General features: G+C 43.1%; 1 protein-coding gene across 10 annotated transcripts in view; it reads right to left on the bottom strand.

Annotated features, from left to right (window-relative positions):
- PEAK1 (pseudopodium enriched atypical kinase 1) overlaps nt 1-20,114 on the bottom strand; it is a 294,851-nt gene that overhangs the window by 56,250 nt on the left and 218,487 nt on the right. For all 10 annotated transcript variants that reach the window (XM_072739138.1, XM_072739143.1, XM_072739141.1 and 7 more), the window contains one exon: nt 9,947-13,100. In XM_072739138.1, the coding sequence (XP_072595239.1) occupies nt 9,947-12,990 (3,044 nt within the window). In that variant the 5' untranslated portion in view covers nt 12,991-13,100. The remainder of the gene's footprint in view (nt 1-9,946; nt 13,101-20,114) is intronic.

Below are 20,114 nucleotides of genomic sequence, written 5' to 3'. Positions count from 1 at the left end.
GACTTTGATAGGATTCTCTTAGTAGAGATCAAGCAAATTAAGGTATAACTGGAGCATAAGCATTAAAAATATGTCGAGTTTCTAACTAAACTTTATAGAGAGAAAGACATTCCATTCTACCACAGTCTAAAAAGTGCTTACTTTTCCTCATACTATATGCACATACATACATGTACATAGAGAGACCCCGGCTCTGGGTACTTCAGTGAATTGCAAACCTGTGTAGTGTTTGGATAGAATGGATACCAGCCACCAACATGCCTGATAACCACAGGCCAATCAGATATTTGAGCTTAGTTCAGAGACTTGGCCAACTTTTTCTGGGAAGAGTCAGTAATAAATATTTTAGGCTGTATAGGCCATATGGTGTCTGCTGCACCTAACCTTGCTGTTAGAAGTGCAAAAAGTAGCCATAGACAACATACACACGAATGAGTGTGGCTGTTTTCCAATAAAACTTCATTTAGAGAAAACAGGTGACAGGTTGGATTTGACCTGTAGGCCACAGTTTTCCCAACTTTTGGTCTATATCCCTGAATCCTGAAGTGGATTAGAAGACTCCTAGGATTGACTCCTGGGTTATTGAGGAATACAGCTTAGTTCTAAGGACTCTAAGAAGATCAAAAGATCTTGGAATGATAAAGGGAGGGCTTATACAGATGAAGGGTAGTCCTAAGGGATCAAAGGTATGCCAAATCTTATCTGCCTGTCCAAAACAGAAGTTGGCAGAGGTTTGGACAAAATCCCAGCAGTAAGAGGCATAGTTGAATTCTTGAGATGTTTCTGGGAGTCCTAGAGAAATCAGACTTACATGATACGCAGAAACATATGCTGGGGGTCTTTGCTAATTAGGAACATGATGTTCAGGGCTGATGATGCCAGAAAGGTTAGCCAAAAAAGGCCATTATATGGGCAAATGAGATCCTTAACTTTGGCTGGGAGTATTAGTTATTTTGAGTGAGTTACAGTTATTTTCTTAGGCATTGCTAAGGTTTTCTAATTGATCAGAAAAAAATTTTTGAGCTAAATTTTTAAGGACTTGTGATTGGCAATAGATACTGCCTACCAATTATAGAATAAAGATGGTTTTAGTCAACAATAAATTTACCACACAGCTTATTGAAAAGGCTACTAAAAAGACATACTTCAGGAAGAAGGAAATTGTATCCAGAAGGGAAGAGTTAAATAAGATGGAATAGTGTAAAAAAAAAAAAGTGATAAACATATGAAAAAATCTAAAATAAAAAAGGATGATGTGACAGGGAATGACCAAGGGGAAGTCTCTTAAGAATGGGCAGTCAGTGAAGAATCTTCTGAGGAAGTGACATTTAAATTGATACTGAACGGGGTGCCTTGGAGGCTCAGTTAAGTGTCCAATTCTTAACTTCAGCTCAAGTCATGATCTCAGGGTCATGAGATCGAGCTCCAGGTCAGGCTCCGTGCTGGGCAGGGAGCCTGCTTGGGACTTTCTCTCCCTCTCCCTCTGTCCCCTACCTCCTGCTCTCTCTCTTAGATGGAGAGAGAACTGAATGACAAGGAGCCTGCCATACAAAGATCTGAAGAAAGCATTCCAGAGAGAGAGAACAGCTGGTAAAAAAAGGATTATGTTTGAAGAGCAGAAAGAAAGAAAACTGTATTGTGAGAAGTTCATGAACAAGGGGATGAGTAGGAGATAGGTTGAACAGGTAGGCAGAGGTAGTATTATGTATGAACTTCCTTTACTGTGGGATCTGATTTGATCTATACTAGAGAGATTAGATTAGAAGGGGCAAGAGAGGGCAGCCCGGGTGGCTCAGCGGTTTAGCGTTGCCTTTGGCCCTGGGTGTGATCCATGGGGATTGAGTCCCATGTCGGGCCCCCTGCATGGGGCCTGCTTCTCCCTCTGCCTGTGTCTCTGCCTTTCTCTCTGTGCGTCTCTCATGAATAAATAAATAAAATCTTAAAAAAAAAAAAAAAAAGAAGGGGCAAGAGATTAAAGCAGGGAGATCAATCAGGAAAATACTTTTCCTAAATGGAGAAGGAAAATCAAATGAGATGATGGTGGTATGATTGCTGATATTTTGCATGTGGGGAGTGAGGGGAAAAGGAGCACTAAGGATGATTCCTAGTTTTCTGGAGTAACTGGATGGATGGTGGGACCATTTACCAAGAAGGGAAGACTTGGGATAGAACAGATTTGTAGGGAAAAATAGAGTCTTGTTTTGGATAGGTTTCATTTGAGACATGCTCCATTTCATGTTCATGTGGAAATGCCAAATGGGTAAGTATGTGAATCATGAAGGAGTCAGGGATGGAGTCATCAGACTATATCCAGTACTTAAAATCTTGATACCAGATGCTGGTTAGCCAGGAGTTAGCCATTAAAGTTTAAAGAATCTTTCCTGGTATATGGTCATAATGGAAAAAACAAAACAAAACAAAACAAAACACCTTTCTTTTTGGAGATACATACTGAAACATTTACAAATGAAATGTCTGGGATTTGCTTCAAAATAAAGGGGGGAGGGAAGGAAATAAATGTATAGATTAATCAAGACTGACCATAAACTGATAATTGTTGAAGTGTGGTTTTGGGGTAAATGGTGGTTCATTTTACCAATTTATCTTCTTTCGTATATGTTTAAATTTTTCTTTTTAAAAATTTTTAAAAAAGATTTTATTTATTTATTCATGAGAGACACACAGAGAGAGGCAGAGACACAGGCAGAGAGAGAAGCAGGCTCCCCAAAGGGAGCCTGATGCTCAACCACTGAGCCACCCAGGCGTCCCATGTTTAAAATTTTCTTTCACAAAAACTTTAAAACGAAAATAAATAAAAGGACCCATTTTAAGGTGGTATCCAAAGGTAGTCCTACAGTGATAGGTGACTGATCTCATGGTCAACATTATAAACAAGGCACTGCGAAAGAAGGGAAGCCAGAATAACTGAAGTTCAAGAGTAAGCAGGTAAATAAGATTAAACAGGTGACAAAGGAAAAAAAAAAAAGAGTCAGACACAACAGGTGACAAAGGTTACATATATAGGGTCTTCAGTCGTGTAAATGCTTGGATTTACGTTTAAGAAAGAACACTCGGCCGTTCTAAAAATATACCATAGGGGCAAGACACTAGGCAAGGATTATCTTAAATTCTGGTGCCCTACAAGGAATTTGTAAGGACGGCAACCCTATTGCTAGATGCTTTACAGATGTCAATTTAGTCCTCACAGTAGCTCCGTGAGGTAGGTATTATTATCACTATCATACAGGCTGGGAATCTTCAGCTTAGAGAGGGTGTCAAAACTCACAAAACTACCAGTGGTACAGATGGAATTCAAATCTTAGTCTGACTCCAGTGCTTGCATTTTTCTTACTATGTAATATTATTTCCATACTATGGACACCAAAGAGTTGCAGAGATGGTAGGTAGGCTATTGCTTCTCAAAACAATAGTGGAGGGATTCCCACCTGATCAGAGACCAGAATAACCATCAAACTAACTTCTCTTGATGCCGACTAGCCAGAGAGCCATGATGCCAATGGATATATTCCTGAGTCAAAATTTGACTCAATATCCCTATCACTAGTATTCCCACTTTCTAGCCCATTTTCAATTGTACCGCCAATAGAGAGTTTATTAAAAAAAAAAAAAAAAAAGTTGAGGCACCTGGCTGGCTCAGTCGGTGGAGCATGTGACTCTTGATCTTGGGGTCGAGAGTGTAAGACCCATACTGGGTGGAAAGATTAAATAAAATCTTAGAAAGAAAATTAAAAAATTTAAAAAGTCACACTACTTTCCTCCTTAAAAACTGTTTCTGCTCCAAAATCTACAAGGGCCCAATATTTCAACATATCATGCAAGCCTCTTCACAGTTTGTCTCTGAAGTTCTCAAATTTTTTGTTCTCAGGATTCCTTTACACTTAAAAATTACTGAGGAGTGCAAGGGCTCTTGTTTATGTGAATTCTACTTGTTGATATTAGAAATTAAAAATGAGAAAATTTAAAAAGTTACCAGTTCATTTAAAAATAATAAACCCTTTGAAAATAGTAACCTAAATAATATTGTTTTCAAATCTCTTAAAATCGGCTTAATGGAAGACAGCTGAATTCTCATGGGTGTTTCTGCATTCAACTGGCTGTATATGTTGCTTTGGTTAAAGTACAGTTGACCCTTGAAACAATGGAGGGGTTCAGGGTGCTGCCCCTCGTGCAGTAAAGAATCTGCACATAAATTTAGCTCCTCCCAAATGTACTTCTAGTGGCCTACTATTGAATAGAAGTCTTATTCATAACATAGCCAATTAACACATATATTTTTTAAAGCTTTATTTTAGGCAGAGTAAGAGAGTCAAGTAGGAGGGGCAGAGAGAGAGAGAGGGAGGGGGAATCTGAAGCAGACTCCACATTGAATGTGGAGCCCGATGAGGGGCCTGATCTCAAGACCCTGAGATCATGACCTGAGCCAAAACCAAGAGTCAGCAGTTTAACTGTGCCACCCAGGCACCCTCAATTAATACATATTTTGTATATGGATTATATACTGAATTCTTATAATACAGTAAGCTAGAGAAAAGAAAATGCCATTAAGAAAGTCATAAGGAAGAGAAAATACATTTATAGTACTGGGTGATATTTATTTAAAAAATCCATATATAAGTAGGCCCATGCAATACAAACTCATGTTGTTCAAGAGCCAACTATACATTAAAATAATTTGATGTCATCCAGATATATAGGTAGGAAAGGTAGTAATTATTTTAGATAATTGCTGATGTTCTTCTTGGTACTATAGCAGAGCTAGATGGATGGAAGTCTCTTAAAGGTTACTTATAATGTGTTATCTGAAACCACATCAGTAAACTATTGGACTCAGTTACATTAATATCTCTTGGTCCGAGCAGCCCGGGTGGCTCAGCAGTCTAGCACCGCCTTCAGTTCAGGATTTGATCCTGGAGACCTGGGATCAAGTCCCACATCAGGCTCCCTTCATGGAGCCTGCTTCTCTCTCTGCCTGTGTCTCTGCCTCTCTCTCTGTCTCTGATGAAGAAATAAATAAAATCTTAAAAAAATAAAAATCTATTGGTCCAACTTGCAGTTTCTTTTTTTTTTTTTTAAGGATTTAATTTATTTGAGAGACAGAGCAGGTGTGTGTGTGTGTGTGTGTGTGTGTGTGTGTGTGAGAGAGAGAGAGAGAGAGCGTGCATGAGCAGAGGAGGGGCAGCGGGAGAAGCCGACTCCCCGCTGAGCAGGGAGCCTGACACGCGGCTTGATTCCGGGACCCCGGGATCATGACATGAGCTGAAGGCAGACGCTTAACTGACCGAGCCGCTAGATGCCCCCCAACTTGCAGTTTCAATGGATCTTCTACTTATGCATTATTTTGTAATACTGTACATTGGGTCATTTGGAAATCACCAGTTCACTGAGTTATGCAGATCTTCCAAATGTTGACACGTTTCATTATATGAACCTTTTTATGCAAATACTGACACCACCAATCCCAGAAAAATCTCTAAGTATTAGGAAGCTGTCAAGGTCATGGTAACAGATAGAGGTTTTTGAAAATTCTTATTTTAATTTGAAAGCCTGAACTTTTCTTATAATTGACAACAAATACTGTCAGTTGTTCTCCTTGAAGTCAGAGGCTTCCTACTATATTCGTTCTTAAGAAAATATCTTCCAAACACTCAAGTCTGAATAGCCAGAGAGGGTCCGCCACTTGTTCTTTCAGGGTAGTCCGTGAAAAAGGCGGCTAGTTCAGCCTTGTAACTCAAACCTTGAACCTCAAACTATTTTTCCTTGTGATGACCACCGTACTCTGGTATGCAATGGAAGTAACTTATGTGTACTTCCCATTTTATCACATGGAATTTTTAAACGGACATAGTCTCAATGGTTGAGATTTAATAGAAGTTACTACTCCATCAAGGACATGCTTAAATGGAACTGTTTTAAAACTATTTGTATAATATTACACCACAGCTTTGAGCTGTGTTAAGGTACACGCACTTTTACCTATTATTGTTTTTGTACCATCAGTGCAAATGTCAACGCAGTGAAAAGAATAATGTCTTATCATGAAAACGGTGACACTGCATTTTGATCCTGCCTTGACCTCATCTGAAGAGCCACCGGTCTATTCATTATCCTTTTCCAGCCATCGGTCTGGAATCTGCTATCATCTTCTCTGTGACTCTGCATATATTGTTCCTTTGCCTACAGTGTCTTTCCCAAGCAGCAGGAAAAATCCTATCTGTCTCTTAAGATCTGGTTTGTATTTCATTTCTGAGAAGTCTCTTCTAAGCGGATCTAATCACTGCCTTTTATGCTCCTGCACCACCACACACATACACTGCTTTAGCATTTACTACATTGAAGGCAGAGGGGCTACTGACATCTTGAAGCACCCAATCGGTGCCAGACCTTGTGCGAAGTCTTTTACGTATTTCACCTTTATATCCCCACACTGGCTCCATGTGAGAGCTGTCCTATCACTACAAACTAACTGCATGTCCTTCACTGTACACTGAAGGACCGGACAAATAGCTGAAGTGAGGTCAAACCTAAGCCTGTTATTTCAGCGGTGTGATAATCTTTCCCCCTATATATTGTCCCGATGGCACATATATGGCACAATTAAGATACTCATTTTTTTCACCTGAAGAAAAATAAATGAATTTAATGACAATCTAATCCCATAATAAAAGGCTTTAAAAGTCCCTTATCTTATAGGGTCTGGCCTTCAGTTGTATTTTTCACATCTTATAGTTTGGATTTGGAATCTTCATTACTTAAAGAAAAACTTGAATTTTCATTTCTTCCAGTAGTGTGTTCCCAGCTGTGGGATGGCAATTTAATGAGTAGACTGCTGTCAAGCTGGAAACACAAATGTTGACATTTGACAGTAACATTTTTCCCTTTCAGAGTTCCTTCAAGTAAATATCAATGGTGTATCCAAGTAAATCAAGCAATTTTTGAGAATGCAAGTGGTGTATATTTTTCAATGAGTATCCATGTTTATTTCAAAACTTTCCAAAAAGTTTTTAAAAAATTATTTAAAACCTCTTTTTCTCCTTAGTCTGAGACATTATGAAATGTGCCAATTCTAGAGTGTCTCTAAGAAAAGCTTAATACCTCAAAAATGCTTTACTTAGACTACAGCACATTATCTCTAGATTCCGAATGGTGGTGAGATCGGTGGCTCTGGAAGTGCAGCCTCATGGCCAGCAGCCTCAGCAGCACCTGGGGACTGTTTCGAAGTGCAAATGAGCAGGGCCCACCCACAGCACCTCAGAGCAGCTGCATCAGAAACCTTCCAGGTGGGGCCTGGCAACCCCTGCTTTACCAGCTATCGAGTTACTATGATGCCTGGTGAAATCTGAAACCAATGGGGCAAACCAACTGCATTTTTGGATTCATGGATGATATTTAAGGTTTATTTACTTATCTGAGAGAGATCGTGAGTGCACGTGTGGTGCACACGTGGGGCACAGGGAGGGGCTCAGAGGAGAGGGAGAGGAGATGCAGATTCCTCACTGAATGTAAAGCTGGCCTTGGGATCCACCAATCTCAGGCCCTGAGATCATGACCTGAACTGAAACCTAGAGTCAGGCTCTTAACTGACTGAGTCACCCAAGTGCCCCTCATGGAGTTACTTATTAAGAACTGGTAAATTCTGGAAATACGACTGGCTCCTGCGTTAGCAAATCTGTGACAGTATCAGCTGGGTAGTAAAGGGGTCTGCTATGCCAAGGGCCACACACCGTGGCCTGCAGCCAAAACAGAGACTCTCCTTCCACAGGAGAGAGGCCAAATCTCTGCTTGGCTCTGCCTTCCAGGATGCGGGTACACACGCCACAGCCATACTTAACGAGGAGTGAAGCCATTTATTGATCTGTGAGGACTGTCGCACATAAGTAACTCCAACCATGTTCTCTTTAAATTGCTTTCTTCCTAAATAAAACAGTAACCTGCAATACATGGGTTTTATTACTACCGGAGCATGACATTCTATCATCCACCTTCAACCACCAACGGCAACACTCCTCTTCCCAGGAAGGTATTATCACTATTCTACTTGCTTTGCTAGCACGTGGATTTAAGGAAAACAGGAACTTGCTAGCATTTTGGCAACTAATTAGGAGTCACGTAAAAAGCTTATTTTCATAAAGAATATATAAACATTTTTCCTAGAAAAAGTGAAGGCCTTAAGTATTCACTTCATTTTTATTTACACTGTTCTAACAAAAAGCTGCCCTATCATAAGTTTGCTCTCTTTTGAAAAGACAGGGCCAGGCCTGGTAGAGGGGGCTTACTGTAAGACAAGAGGGAGGCCGACTTAGACTCTGATGAAAGAACTACTCAGGGCATAGCTGTGCTTAAAAATACCAAGTACTGGGGCAGCCCGGGTGGCTAAGCAGTTTGGGCGCCGCCTTCAGCCGAGGGCATGATCCTGGTGTCCTGGAATTGAATCCCACGTCGGGCTCCCTGCAGGGAGCCTGCTTCTCCCTCTGCCTGTGTCTCTGCCTCTCTCTCTCTCGAATGAATAAATAAAATACTAAAACAAAACCAAGTACTGGGTGCTTGGTCAGTCGGGAGAGCATGTGACACTTGATCTTGGGGTTGTGAGTTCAAGCCCCACATTGGGTGTAGAGGTTACTTAAAAATAAAATCTTAAAAAAGTACTGGGGATATAAGGAAATCATCCCATTTGTTACAAACTCAGGATAATGGTTCTTGTTTTTATGGGCAGTTTGTTAATTTTGCTCACACCACAAACGAGAAACTAAAAACTTAAGTTTCCTAAACATAAATGTTTATGTGAATGATTACAAGTGAAAAAATAAAAATCGCGTGTGTTGACAATGAGACTATAGAGGGATGCCTGGGTGGCGCAGCGGTTTAGCGCCTGCCTTTGGCCCAGGGCGTGATCCTGGAGACCCAGGATCGAATCCCACGTCGGGCTCCCGGTGCATGGAGCCTGCTTCTCCCTCTGCCTATGTCTCTGCCTCTCTCTCTCTCTCTCTGTGACTATCATAAATAAATAAAAATTAAAAAAAAAAGGAAAAAAAACATTTTAAAATATAAAACAAAAAACAAAACAAAAAACAATGAGACTATAGGAAGAATAAAAACTCTGGAGTCAGAGAGACCAAGTTTGAATTCTGGCTCAATTATGAGCTACATAAATCTGCTTAATTCTTAACCTCTCTGGTTTGTTCCCTGATATGAAGAATACAACCAATGTGCAGGGCTGCTGTTTGGATGTGAGGATGTGACATAAGGCTGGGAGTGTGCTCCACCCGACGTAGGTGATCGCAAACAGTTTTTCAGGTATGAGGAAGCAGATCCCTAGAGGACTGGGGTGTGCACTTGCCAGCTGCTATCAGGCTTCTATGCTGGGTGGATCTCAATCTCAGTAACAGGTTCTCTGTCATCCTTGTGTTAAGTAGCTACAAGCTGCTGGACCCCATCTCCACCCCACAATTTTGGAAGGAAATTCCCCCATTTCCCACAATGCTTGGAAGAAAGACAGAGACAGAAAAAAAAAATCCAAATATTCCCTCGGAACACAGGAACACATACAGAACTGACTAAACCCTTGGCAAAAGCCAGAACGAACCATTTGAGGAGCTTCATTCCGTCTACAGTGGGGCCACCACGCGCCCACCTGCTCCTGCCTCTTCCTCACGCTAGCGGAGCATTTCAAAGCAACGCAGCACTTACTGCCCTTGAGGGGTCCCGGGCTTGCCGGCCTGCGTGCAGGGCCCCTGGCATCGTGCCGTGAGCCGGCCACTCCGGCTGCAGCTCCAGGGCCGCGGCGAGCCTGCTGCAGGTGCGGCTGAGGCTGGACTACTGCTTCTGGACAAGGTGGCTCCCAGACAACGTTAGGGACGTCAGACAACTCGGCATCTACGCGTGTGCTGAGAGGCCCCGGAGCCCGCCCGCCCGCCCGCCCGCCACCTACCTGGGAGCCGGCCTCGGCGGCCGGGGTGGGGAGGAGCGGCCCCGGCTCTCGGGCCCGGGGGGCTCGGCTCGGGCCGGCTGGTGCACGCCGGGCTGGCCGTGGGCAGGGTCGCACCTGTACGTGAAGATCAGGGCCGGCCTGTCCCGGGACCCGCCCGGGGCCTCGGCGAACCAGTGGTGGCGCTGCACGGGGGGCGGCGGCAGCATGTGGATGACCGTCCCGTCCAGGCCCAGCAGCCGGCCCTGCTCCCGGCCCTTGTCCCTGGCCTCCTCCTCCTCTGCCTTCCGGCGGCGGAAGAAGCTCTTGAACGATATCCAGCGCTTGGGCCTGGCGTCCGGGGCCCGGCGTCCGGCGTCGGGGAGCAGGGCCGCCTCGGCGTCCGCGGCCCTCGTCGGGCTGGCCGGCCCGGCCCGCGGCCCCGGGCGCCTGTGCAGGAGGCTGCCCGGCTGCTGCTGCGGGGGGGGGCTGGGGCGGCGGCCCTGCTCCCCGCGGGCCTGGGCCAGCAGCCTGGGCAGGGGCCCGGGGCCCGGCTTCGCCGGCGGCTCCCTGCGGCCACGGGGTCGGGGGCCCTCGGTGGCCTCGCCCGTGGCCTGGGCCGCAAGCAGAGACCGGGGTCGGGCCGGGGTCGGGGCCTCAGCGTCGGGCGGAGCGGTCTGCAGCTCGGAGCCAGGGGGGCGCCCCTCTGGAGCGGCCTGCGGCGGCTGCACGGAAGCCACGATCCGCGACAGCACGGCGCCGGCCTGGTCCCTGGGCTCCCTGGGCTCCCTCGGGCCGCCTGGGCCTGGCGCCTCCCGCCCCTGGGCGCCCTCGGCCGCAGCCCCGGGCTCGGCAGCCGTCCTCTGCGCGGTGGCGGGCGAGCTGTGGCCGGAGCCCGAGCCCCTCTGCGGCGGGGACGGACCTCGGCCAAGACAGCTGTTCAGCTCCTGAACCTTCTGAGCCACCGAGCCCCTCTTGCGCTCCGTGCTGCTTGAGGACCCCTTGGCTTGGGGACATTCGGGGGGTCTGACGGTGCTGCTACCGGATGCTTTGCCGTCCGTTTCTATCTCTTCGTACGTATGGCTTATCATACTTGTGGTTTTTTCCTTCACCGACAGCTCTCCGCTCGTCCCAAGGAAACTTCTGTAGATGGCTAGGTTATCATACGCGTTGGGATTGATGACGATGGGAACTTTGATGGCGTTTTTGGAACTCCGAGCGTAGGTGGGCTCGTCATGGATGATAATTGGGAAGGGCGGCATGCCGGCATTGTTGTAACTATTGAATTTTATTTCCGACAAATTGGGCGACTTAACAGGGATCGTTTTCGAGGAAACGTTGGTAGTTGTTGGTGAAGTAGGTGCTGATTTGTGGCAGCTTTTCCTGGGAGGGACGTTGGGCCCGGTCCCGCTGCCGATCAGCTCCACCCTGGGGATCTTCTGGCGTGGGCTGGTGCTGGAAGTCCACACCTCCTGGTACCGGATGGCACTGGAGCTGGGGAAATGGGCGCCTGTTTGTCCTGATGTCAGCGCAGGTGAGGTCACCGGAGAGTTTGGAGTAGAAGAGGAGATTTTCGTCTTGGGGTTGTTGACAGGCCCTTCCAGGTGCTCACTGGCCATGGCTGCCGACACGTCCACGATAGTATATGGCTTGCACAGCGGCTGCTCCAGATTCACGACTCGGTAAGGCTTTGCTTGCTCTTCCACGGGGACAAGGTTTATGGTTACTGCTTGCCCAGCGATGTCAGTAGAGGCTTTACTTTCTTGCTTTTCAGTCTGTACAGCGATCTTGCCATCCTTCTCTTCCAGTCGGAGAGCGAGGACTGCTTTGTGTGTTTCTGGAGCTTTGACTGAGCCTTTGGGGGCCTGTGAGGACTCCTTCTCCTGATTATCACTAGACAGACTTTCACAGCTGGGCTCCCCTTCCTTCATGTCCTTAGGATCTCCTGGGTTAGCAGGAGATACTCCTCCGTTACAGACCTTCTGGCAAGAGCTACTGGCTGTCTCAGAACGTGATTCTTCTGTTAGAGAAGAACCTGGCGACGTAGAGTCAGAGGACACCATGCTCTGAATGCTTCCCGGCCCATACGAGGCCACAGAGTTCTCTTCATAGCCATTCAGGATTTCATCGTAGCTGTCGTCATAGTCGACGGCACAGATTCTCTGCAGAGACTTATTTCGCAGTGGGACCGTATTCCATTTTTTGTCCACAAAGAATCGAACAGGAGACAAAGTATTTGCCCTGAAGTTAGCAAACCGGGGCTGCCCTCTCATGCGAATCTCCATGGCCAACAGCTCTTCATCACTCTCATCCCAGCTCTCATGCTCCTCCTCCATGTTACTGAATAGTACATCTTCCTCACTTTCCTCACCACTAGAAAACTCGGGGTAACAGAACCGGCCCCCTTCATTACTGATCACTTCTGTGCTCCCGCTCAGAATCACGTGCTTGCCTGGAGTGTCCTTTATCCCGCCCATCATGCAGCTTGGGGGAAGCTTTCTTTCCAATGATCTTTTATAGCAATCATTTATTCTTCCTAAGAAGGTCTCTCTAGAGTTTGTTTCATTCCCTCTTATCTGAGGGGCGGCATCCAAGCCTGCTATCTCCTTTAACACATCAGTTAGCCCATTATTGTTATTTGATATCTTCTTTGCACTATCATTATTGCCATAAGGCTTAGGGGCATGGCTAAATCCTTCAATGTCATCTTCATTATTATTATTAAGTGGTTTCTGATTCAAGGCCGTCCTGTTTCGGTTCCATCCTATGATGACAGATTTCTCACAGTGTTCTTGGATAGTAAGTTCACCACATACACTTTGCCCATCTGCTACCATCATAGTGGGCTTCACAGCTATAGTGGGTTTTTTAGCCACAGGAGGACGGAAATTTGCAGTGTTCCTCATGCGGTGGTTATTACTGTGATTGGCATTAGTTTTCACATTGCCATGGGTGACGGGTGCCTTCTCAGGATCTGGGGGAAGCTGGTGCAAGCTTTTAGGTTTAAAGCAGTTCTTGCATTCACCAGGTTTCCAAACGTGTTCAGTAAAGGTGTTACAAGCAGACATTTTTAAAAAAGGACCTTCACAGACAATGCTTTCCTTTCAGTACATGGCAAAATTTTCATCCATCAGTTTTCACCTCCCCTAGGTATCATAGCAGCTCTTGTAAGTGTGATCTGTGGGAGAAGAAAAAAAAAAGAAAATCTAAATGGAAAAGGCCCTCTGGAAGCATATCATAATGAATGACTTAAAACAATTGACTCCATTCATCAACTTTTTCTTAAATTAAAAGATTGAGAGGGCAGCCCAGGTGGTCAGCGGTTGAGCGCCGCCTTCAGTCCAGGGCGTGATCCTGGGGCCCTGGGATCGAGTCCCGCATCGGGCTCCCTGCATGGAGCCTGCTTTTCCCTCTGCCTGTGTCTCTGCCTCTCTCTCTGTGTCTCTCATGAATAAATAAATAAAATCTTAAAAAAAAAAAAAAAAGATTGAGAGAGAAACTAATTTGAGCACTTTCTGAACTCTCTTTAGCCAATCAGCATTCTGGAAAGTCTGTTTTGCAGTCTTAATTTTGTACCCTCTCACTGAACTATAATCTATGTGGCAAAGACACTGAGACCTTATCCTTCTGGGAGGCCTTTGAAACTGCTCTTTTTACCATCTGCCAGCCTGACAGATGCACACTTCTTAGCCCACTGTAGGTCTTCTTCTCCTACCCACACTTTCAGTTTTGGGTATCTCATGGACTCCTCAATCTCAATGCATTCAAGATGAATCCTCTGGCTACCTCTTTTCTGAACTCTAGGAGACTTTTCTACTCTAAGCAGCTGTCCTCTCCTCACCAGGCCACCTCCTTCTGTCTTTACCCTATTTAACTTAATGTCACTACCATCTACTTAGATAGCTAAGCTCAATCTTTTTTTTTTTTTTTTAAGATTTTATTTATTTATTTATGAGAGACACAGAGAGAGAGAGAGAGGCAGAGACACAGGCAGAGGGAGAAGCAGGCTCCATGCAGGGAGCCCGATGTGGGACTCGATCCCGGGACCCCAGGATTATGCCCTGGACCGAAGGCGGTGCTAAGCCACTGGGCCACCTGGGCTGCCCGCCAAGCTCAATCTTGACACTGCTTCCCTCACTTCTATCTAGTTCTGTATCTAACTAACTCCTTAAATTAGTCTTCCCAATTTGACCTATTACATTTCACTGGAACTCTCTCTTGCCATTAGTAGACCCTGCTAGTAGTTCAGAGACTCACCATCTTTGCCTAGATTCCTGTAATAGGCTGTTAATGGGTCGTCAAGCCTGCAGTCTCACCCCATTCCAATCCAGCCTCGGACAAGGAATATCAGCCTCATTTGGAAACTTGTTAGAAATGCAGTATCTTCAGGTACAACCCCAGATCGACTGGATCAGAATTCATATTTAATGAGATTCTCAGGTGATTCTATTGTTCTTGTACTACTATCAAATTCACCTTTCTAAAATGCTAAGATGAGCAACTTATTACCTACCTTAACTAGTCTGTGGCTTAATCTTACCTAATGCACTGACTCCCAAATGTCAGCGTGCAGACCAGGGGTTGCCAGCTAAATAAGAACCACTCAGGGAAGCACCTTAGCCCTACCCAGTCAATTTCTGAGGGAAGAAGAATCCAGGAATCTGATTTTTAAACAAGTTCTCCAGGTTTTTTTTTTTTTTTTTTTTTTGGAACAAGGTCTATGTGCATTAAGATGTCAGAACCTCTGAACTTTAGGGTGGGATAAAAACCCCTCAGGTTTTCATGATACGGTCCTTGCCTCCCTTCTAGCCCTATGTCTTGAACATCAACTAGTCTTATTACACTGTAAATCCCACTGAGCTACTCATTTCTCCTTGGTACTATCAAAGACATACTTCCACGAACAAGCACTTTCACTTTTAATTGTCTGGCTCCCCACTAGTTTTTGAGCCTCCTTAAGGTCTGGGCTATATCTTATTCAACTCAATGTGTCTAGCATAAGGAGATGAATAAATATTGGTTAACTAAATGTGCTGGTTTATTAAAAAAAAAACTAATCTTATGACTCTTTTTTGTCTTAGGCACATAGCTGCAGACTTTCTCACAGAACATCACTACAGTGTTACATTTCTAATGTGGATATTATAATAAAGTTGGCAGTGGGCATGTTCATGTAAGAACTATTTTAATGGCTGAAAAGTTTAACTTTATGTCCCTGTCATGTACAAGGACAGTGACAGGATCCTTGGTTGGATCAGAAATGCAGCTTTTCCCCCCGAGTTTCAGGATGTTCATAAAGAAGGAAATGATGTTTTCTTTAGCTCAAGTGTGTATGTGTATATGCATGCACACACAGAGCTTAGTCCCTGGTGGGTAATATTCATAAAGTACTCTGCCTCAGTGGAAGAAGTACAGACTTAAAGATCAAAGTATTACACACAGAGAGCACAACAACCTGGCCAAAACTCTAGTTCCTTTTTTGTTGGGGATCATCAAATGGTTCTTTTTTAACATGGTTAAAACATACTTTTCAAGTGTTTGTTTGAAAAAATTTATTTAGTCTTTCAGACATTCTCAGAGCTATTCCTTGGTTGATAAAACCATTTCCTGCTAGTCTGAGATTGGAATGTTTTGAGCAGGGGAAGAAAGGCATAAAATTAGGATGAAAAAGAACAGGGGCCAGATCACGTAGGGCCATTTAGGCTTTTAAAGATTACAGAGTTTATCCTAAGAGGAGTGGGAAGCCACTGAAGGATTTTAAACAGGGGAAACGCCAAATGCCATGATCCAATTTGCATTTTAAAAAGACAACACTGAACAAAAAACATGAAATACTTAGGCTTAAGTCTAATAAAATATGTGCAAGATGTACAATCTCTATGCAGAAAACTACAAAACGCTGATAAAAAGGTATCAAAGACTTACATAAATGGAGAGAGATACCGAGTTCTCTCAGTACTCTTAAGGTGCCAATTTCCCCCAAATTGCTCTGTAGATTCAACATAATTCTAAAAAAAAATCCAAGCAGGAAGTTTTTGTAGAAATCAACAAGCTAGTTCTAAAATTTATTCAGAAAGGCAAAGGAACTAGATTAGCCAAAGCAATTTCAGAAAAGAACAAAGTTGGAGGACTCACATTACCTGATTTCAAGACTTAGCATAAAGCTACAGTAATCCTGACAATGGGTTATTGGCCAAGGATAGAAAAATAAATGGGAGAGTGGGGCCAGCAAATACCAGCTCATAGGCCAAATCTAGCCTGTTGCCTGCTTTTAAAATTTTTCCCTAAGCTAACAATGCTTTTAAAATTTTTAAATGATTGAAAAATTCAAGAGAATGGTATTTTGTGACAAGTGAAGATTATACGAAATCCCAAATAGAGTGCCCATAAATAAAGCTCTACTGGAACATAGCCAGGCTCATTTGTTTCCATATTGTCTCTGGTGGCTTTGTGCTATGATGCAGAGTTGAGTAGTTCTGACAGACTGCATGTGGCACTCTCATCATTTTGCAGGGCTTTTTAAGCACTCTACAAACTGTGGCGTTTCTACTGCTACATGTATCACCCATGCGAAAAGATATTTTTCAGAGATAAAAATATGTCAAGTTTCACTACACATATGCATTAATAAATGAAATCTGTAATCACATTTGATGAGAGGAAACACTAACTTAGCACCCTAGTTAAGCAAAATGTTATCTCTCTCCCAGAAAAGAATTCCATTCTTTGGATTAGTAGAGCTGCGTTTCAGAAAATTGTACTTAATTATTATACTTTCAATTTTATTAAAAAAATTCTCAGAAATATGTTTTATCTTATTATACAAGTACTTACACAGTATCTTCAATTTTGCCTTTTGGTCTGTAAAACCTAAAATATTTACGATCTAGTTCTTTACAGAAAAATTCTGCTGACCCCTGACATAGATCAACACAGACACAGAACAAGTAGAGTCCAGAAATAGGACTGTACAAACACAGGCAACTGATATTTGCCTACAGCAGTGAAAATTCTTTTCAACAAATGTGCTAAACAATTAGATATTCATAGGCAACAAAGTAAACTTCATTCATACCACACACCTCATACACAAAAATTAACTCAAAATGGATCATAGATCTAAGTATAAAATGCAAAGCTATAATACTTTTAGGAGGAAAAAAATGGGAGAAAATCTTTGTGACCCTGAGTTAGGCTGAGTTCTCAGATCAACACAAAAAGCATGATCCATTTAAAAAGACAATTTGGATTTTATTAAGATTAAAAATGTTTGCTCTGACAAAGATACTGATAAAAGAATGAAAAGACAAGCTACAGATGAAGAATTTTTTGCAAGTAAATATCTGACAAAGGACTTTGTATCCTGAATATATGAAGAACTTCCAAAATTCAATGAAAGAAAACAAATCTGATGTTTTTTTTTTAAAGGCAAAAAGTTTGAGCAGAGATATATGGATTGCATATAAACTTGTGAAAGGCGCTAAATATCCTTAGTCATACAGAAATGCACATTGAAACTACAATGAGCTACCACTATGCCTCCCCTAGAATGGTTACAGTTAAAGCAAAAATGAAAAGATGCTAGGGAGAATGTGGTAACAAGTGAAATTCACATGGCACTGATGGGAATGTAGATGGCACAGCCACTCTGGAAAAGAGTTTGTAGTTTCTTATAAAGTTAAATGTAAGCTTTCCGTGGGGCCCAGCAGTCTTACCCCTAGATATTTACCCAAAATACATGAAAAGTTATATTTACACTAAAGCATGTACACAAAGGTTTATAGGCAAAAACTGGAATAATCCAAATGTTGTACGGTGGTGGTTAGATGACTACATCCATTTGTCAAAATTCATTGAATTTGACACTAAAGAAAGATTTATTACTGTACATAAATCAAACCTCAATAACATGTGACTCAAAAAACAAAAGACAGCTTTGGTTGTTATATGGAAAATAAATTGGGGGGAAACACGACAGGAATCCAGGAGGCTGTTCAAAGGGCCGCTGTGAGCAAAATAAGATATGATGAGGACCTGGATTAGGACGGGGCATCAGGGAAGCCAGAGAAACGTAGATGCATGAATGATTAGATTCTGGAGAGAGTAATAGGTATTGAGATTTTGGGCTTATGTATTTAAATGATTTGTAGGGACATTTACTGAAATAAACCATGTTGGAGGAGGTGTGACTTTTAGAGACTACTGTTATTAAGTCCATATTTTGTTACCATGTAATAGAGGAAGCAGTTGAATTTAGAAGTCTGGAACACAGAACATAATTATGCTGTTCTTGTCTGTTTGGGAATTACTATGGGAATATCCAGGCTAAAAAGAAACTAGAGCGGGGGGACGCCTTGGTGGCTCAGCAGTTGAGTGTCTGCCTTCTGCTCAGGGCGTGACCCCGGGGTCCCAGGATCGAGTCCCACGTTGGGCTCCCTGCGTGGAGCCTGCTTCTCCCTCTGCCTGTGTCTCTGCCTCTCTCTCTCTGTGTCTCTCATGAGTAAATTAAAAAAAAATTTAAAAAAAATCTTAAAAAAAAAAGAAAACTCAAAATAACAGCCATAATGGTGATGATACAGAAGCCAGATGAGATTTCATTAATGGAGGAGAAGACAGTTATTTGAAATGCTACCGACAGGTAATGAGGAATGAGGATCTACATGTGCCCATTAGACCTGGCAACATGAGCTCACCGGCGAGTTTAGCTTTAATTATTTTGGTTTAGCAGTGGGGATGGAAAGGAAAGGAGAATGCGGTTAGTTAAAGAGCGAATAACTGTAGATAGCTTTTTGAAGAAGTTTAGGTGGGAAGCAGAAGAAAGGGCTGGTGGCCCAGAAAGGATTTCCTTAGTTTAAGATGACAATAATGAGATCATGTTGAATGTTAATATTGGAAAAAGACCCAGGAGAGTGGGAGAGGCTGAAGAGACAGGAAAAAAGGTAGATGATCTCAAAACTAAGAAGGTTAAAATTGGGTAGGCTCCATTTCAATCTTACTGTTTTATGGCTGAGGAAAGCTGAAGCCCCCTAAAAGGGCCACATGATGAATGACAAAAGATCTGAACTCAAGGCTATAGCAACCTATACACTACAGTTTGTTTTAAATTATTTTTTCTTTTGTTACACGAGATTTCTTTCTTTTGTTATATATGCTCAAAGTGTAAAATAGAAAACAGAAATCACATGTAATCCTACTATGTGGAAGTAATTTCTATCAATAATTTAGGGTAGTTCACATCAGTCACCAAGAATTATTTTTAAAAAGACATTCCCTATCTACTTAGCAGTATGTGGCATTAAACAGAAAAAGGCATTCTGGCCTAATATCTCATTAATGCAGTTAAATCCACCATTGACCAGAGAGGGATTCAATCTTCTCTTTTAAATAAGTAGTACAGTATATTTTCTTTTTCAAGCCTGGTAGATAATAGTCAAAATAGTTCCCCACATCGAGTGCTAGTAAGTTAATTCAGTCAAGAGATGGCTGTTGAGTTGATTAGCAGCTATCATGTTATCATCAGGACAGACAGATGAGATTCACCGGGAACACAATTAGCTTACGTCAGTGCTGTGTGCAATAGAAAGCCATCAATAAAATTGAGACTCTGGATTTGGCATTCTTTTACAAATACTGTGTACATCTGTATTCATGCTGCTGCAAAAAAAACCAACAGATGAATCAAGCAAACACCTTTAGCAAGCACCAGATGGAGCTGCTGTCTAAGCCACAAAGCCCTAACTGGCAGGCCTTCATTTTTCAACACTAATTATGTTTGGAGACAAAGATGTGCACTTAAAGCCACTGTCAAAACTATTTTAACTCATAACGGGCTCTCAGAAAGAGAAGCCGTACCAGATCGGATGTAGCTCTGTCCAAGGAGCAATTCTTGGGCTTTACTGCCTTTGTGAAATAACTTCAATGGCACTCGGTAACTAGCAACTTTGTCTGCTCAACCTGACACCGCCAAATTGGGAAACTCTAGTCGCCAAAGTTATGCTTGAGAAAGAAAATATATGTCTCCTGAGGCACTTAAGGAAATAGGACAGTCTACCTGGTACCTTCTATTTCTCTGCCAAGACAGGTCTGATATGGAGTACCCAAATGGAGTGTTTAATAAGAAAAGCCCCTTTGCTTCCACATTCCTTACAATCTCAAAGCAAATCCTACAGATGGAATGGCCGATGAGAGTGCT

The sequence above is a fragment of the Vulpes vulpes genome, chromosome 15 (assembly GCF_048418805.1).
Source record: "Vulpes vulpes isolate BD-2025 chromosome 15, VulVul3, whole genome shotgun sequence".
Taxonomy (NCBI): Eukaryota; Metazoa; Chordata; class Mammalia; order Carnivora; family Canidae; genus Vulpes; species Vulpes vulpes.
Note: the sequence above shows the minus strand (reverse complement) of the source record. Positions and strands in the feature narration are given on the sequence as shown.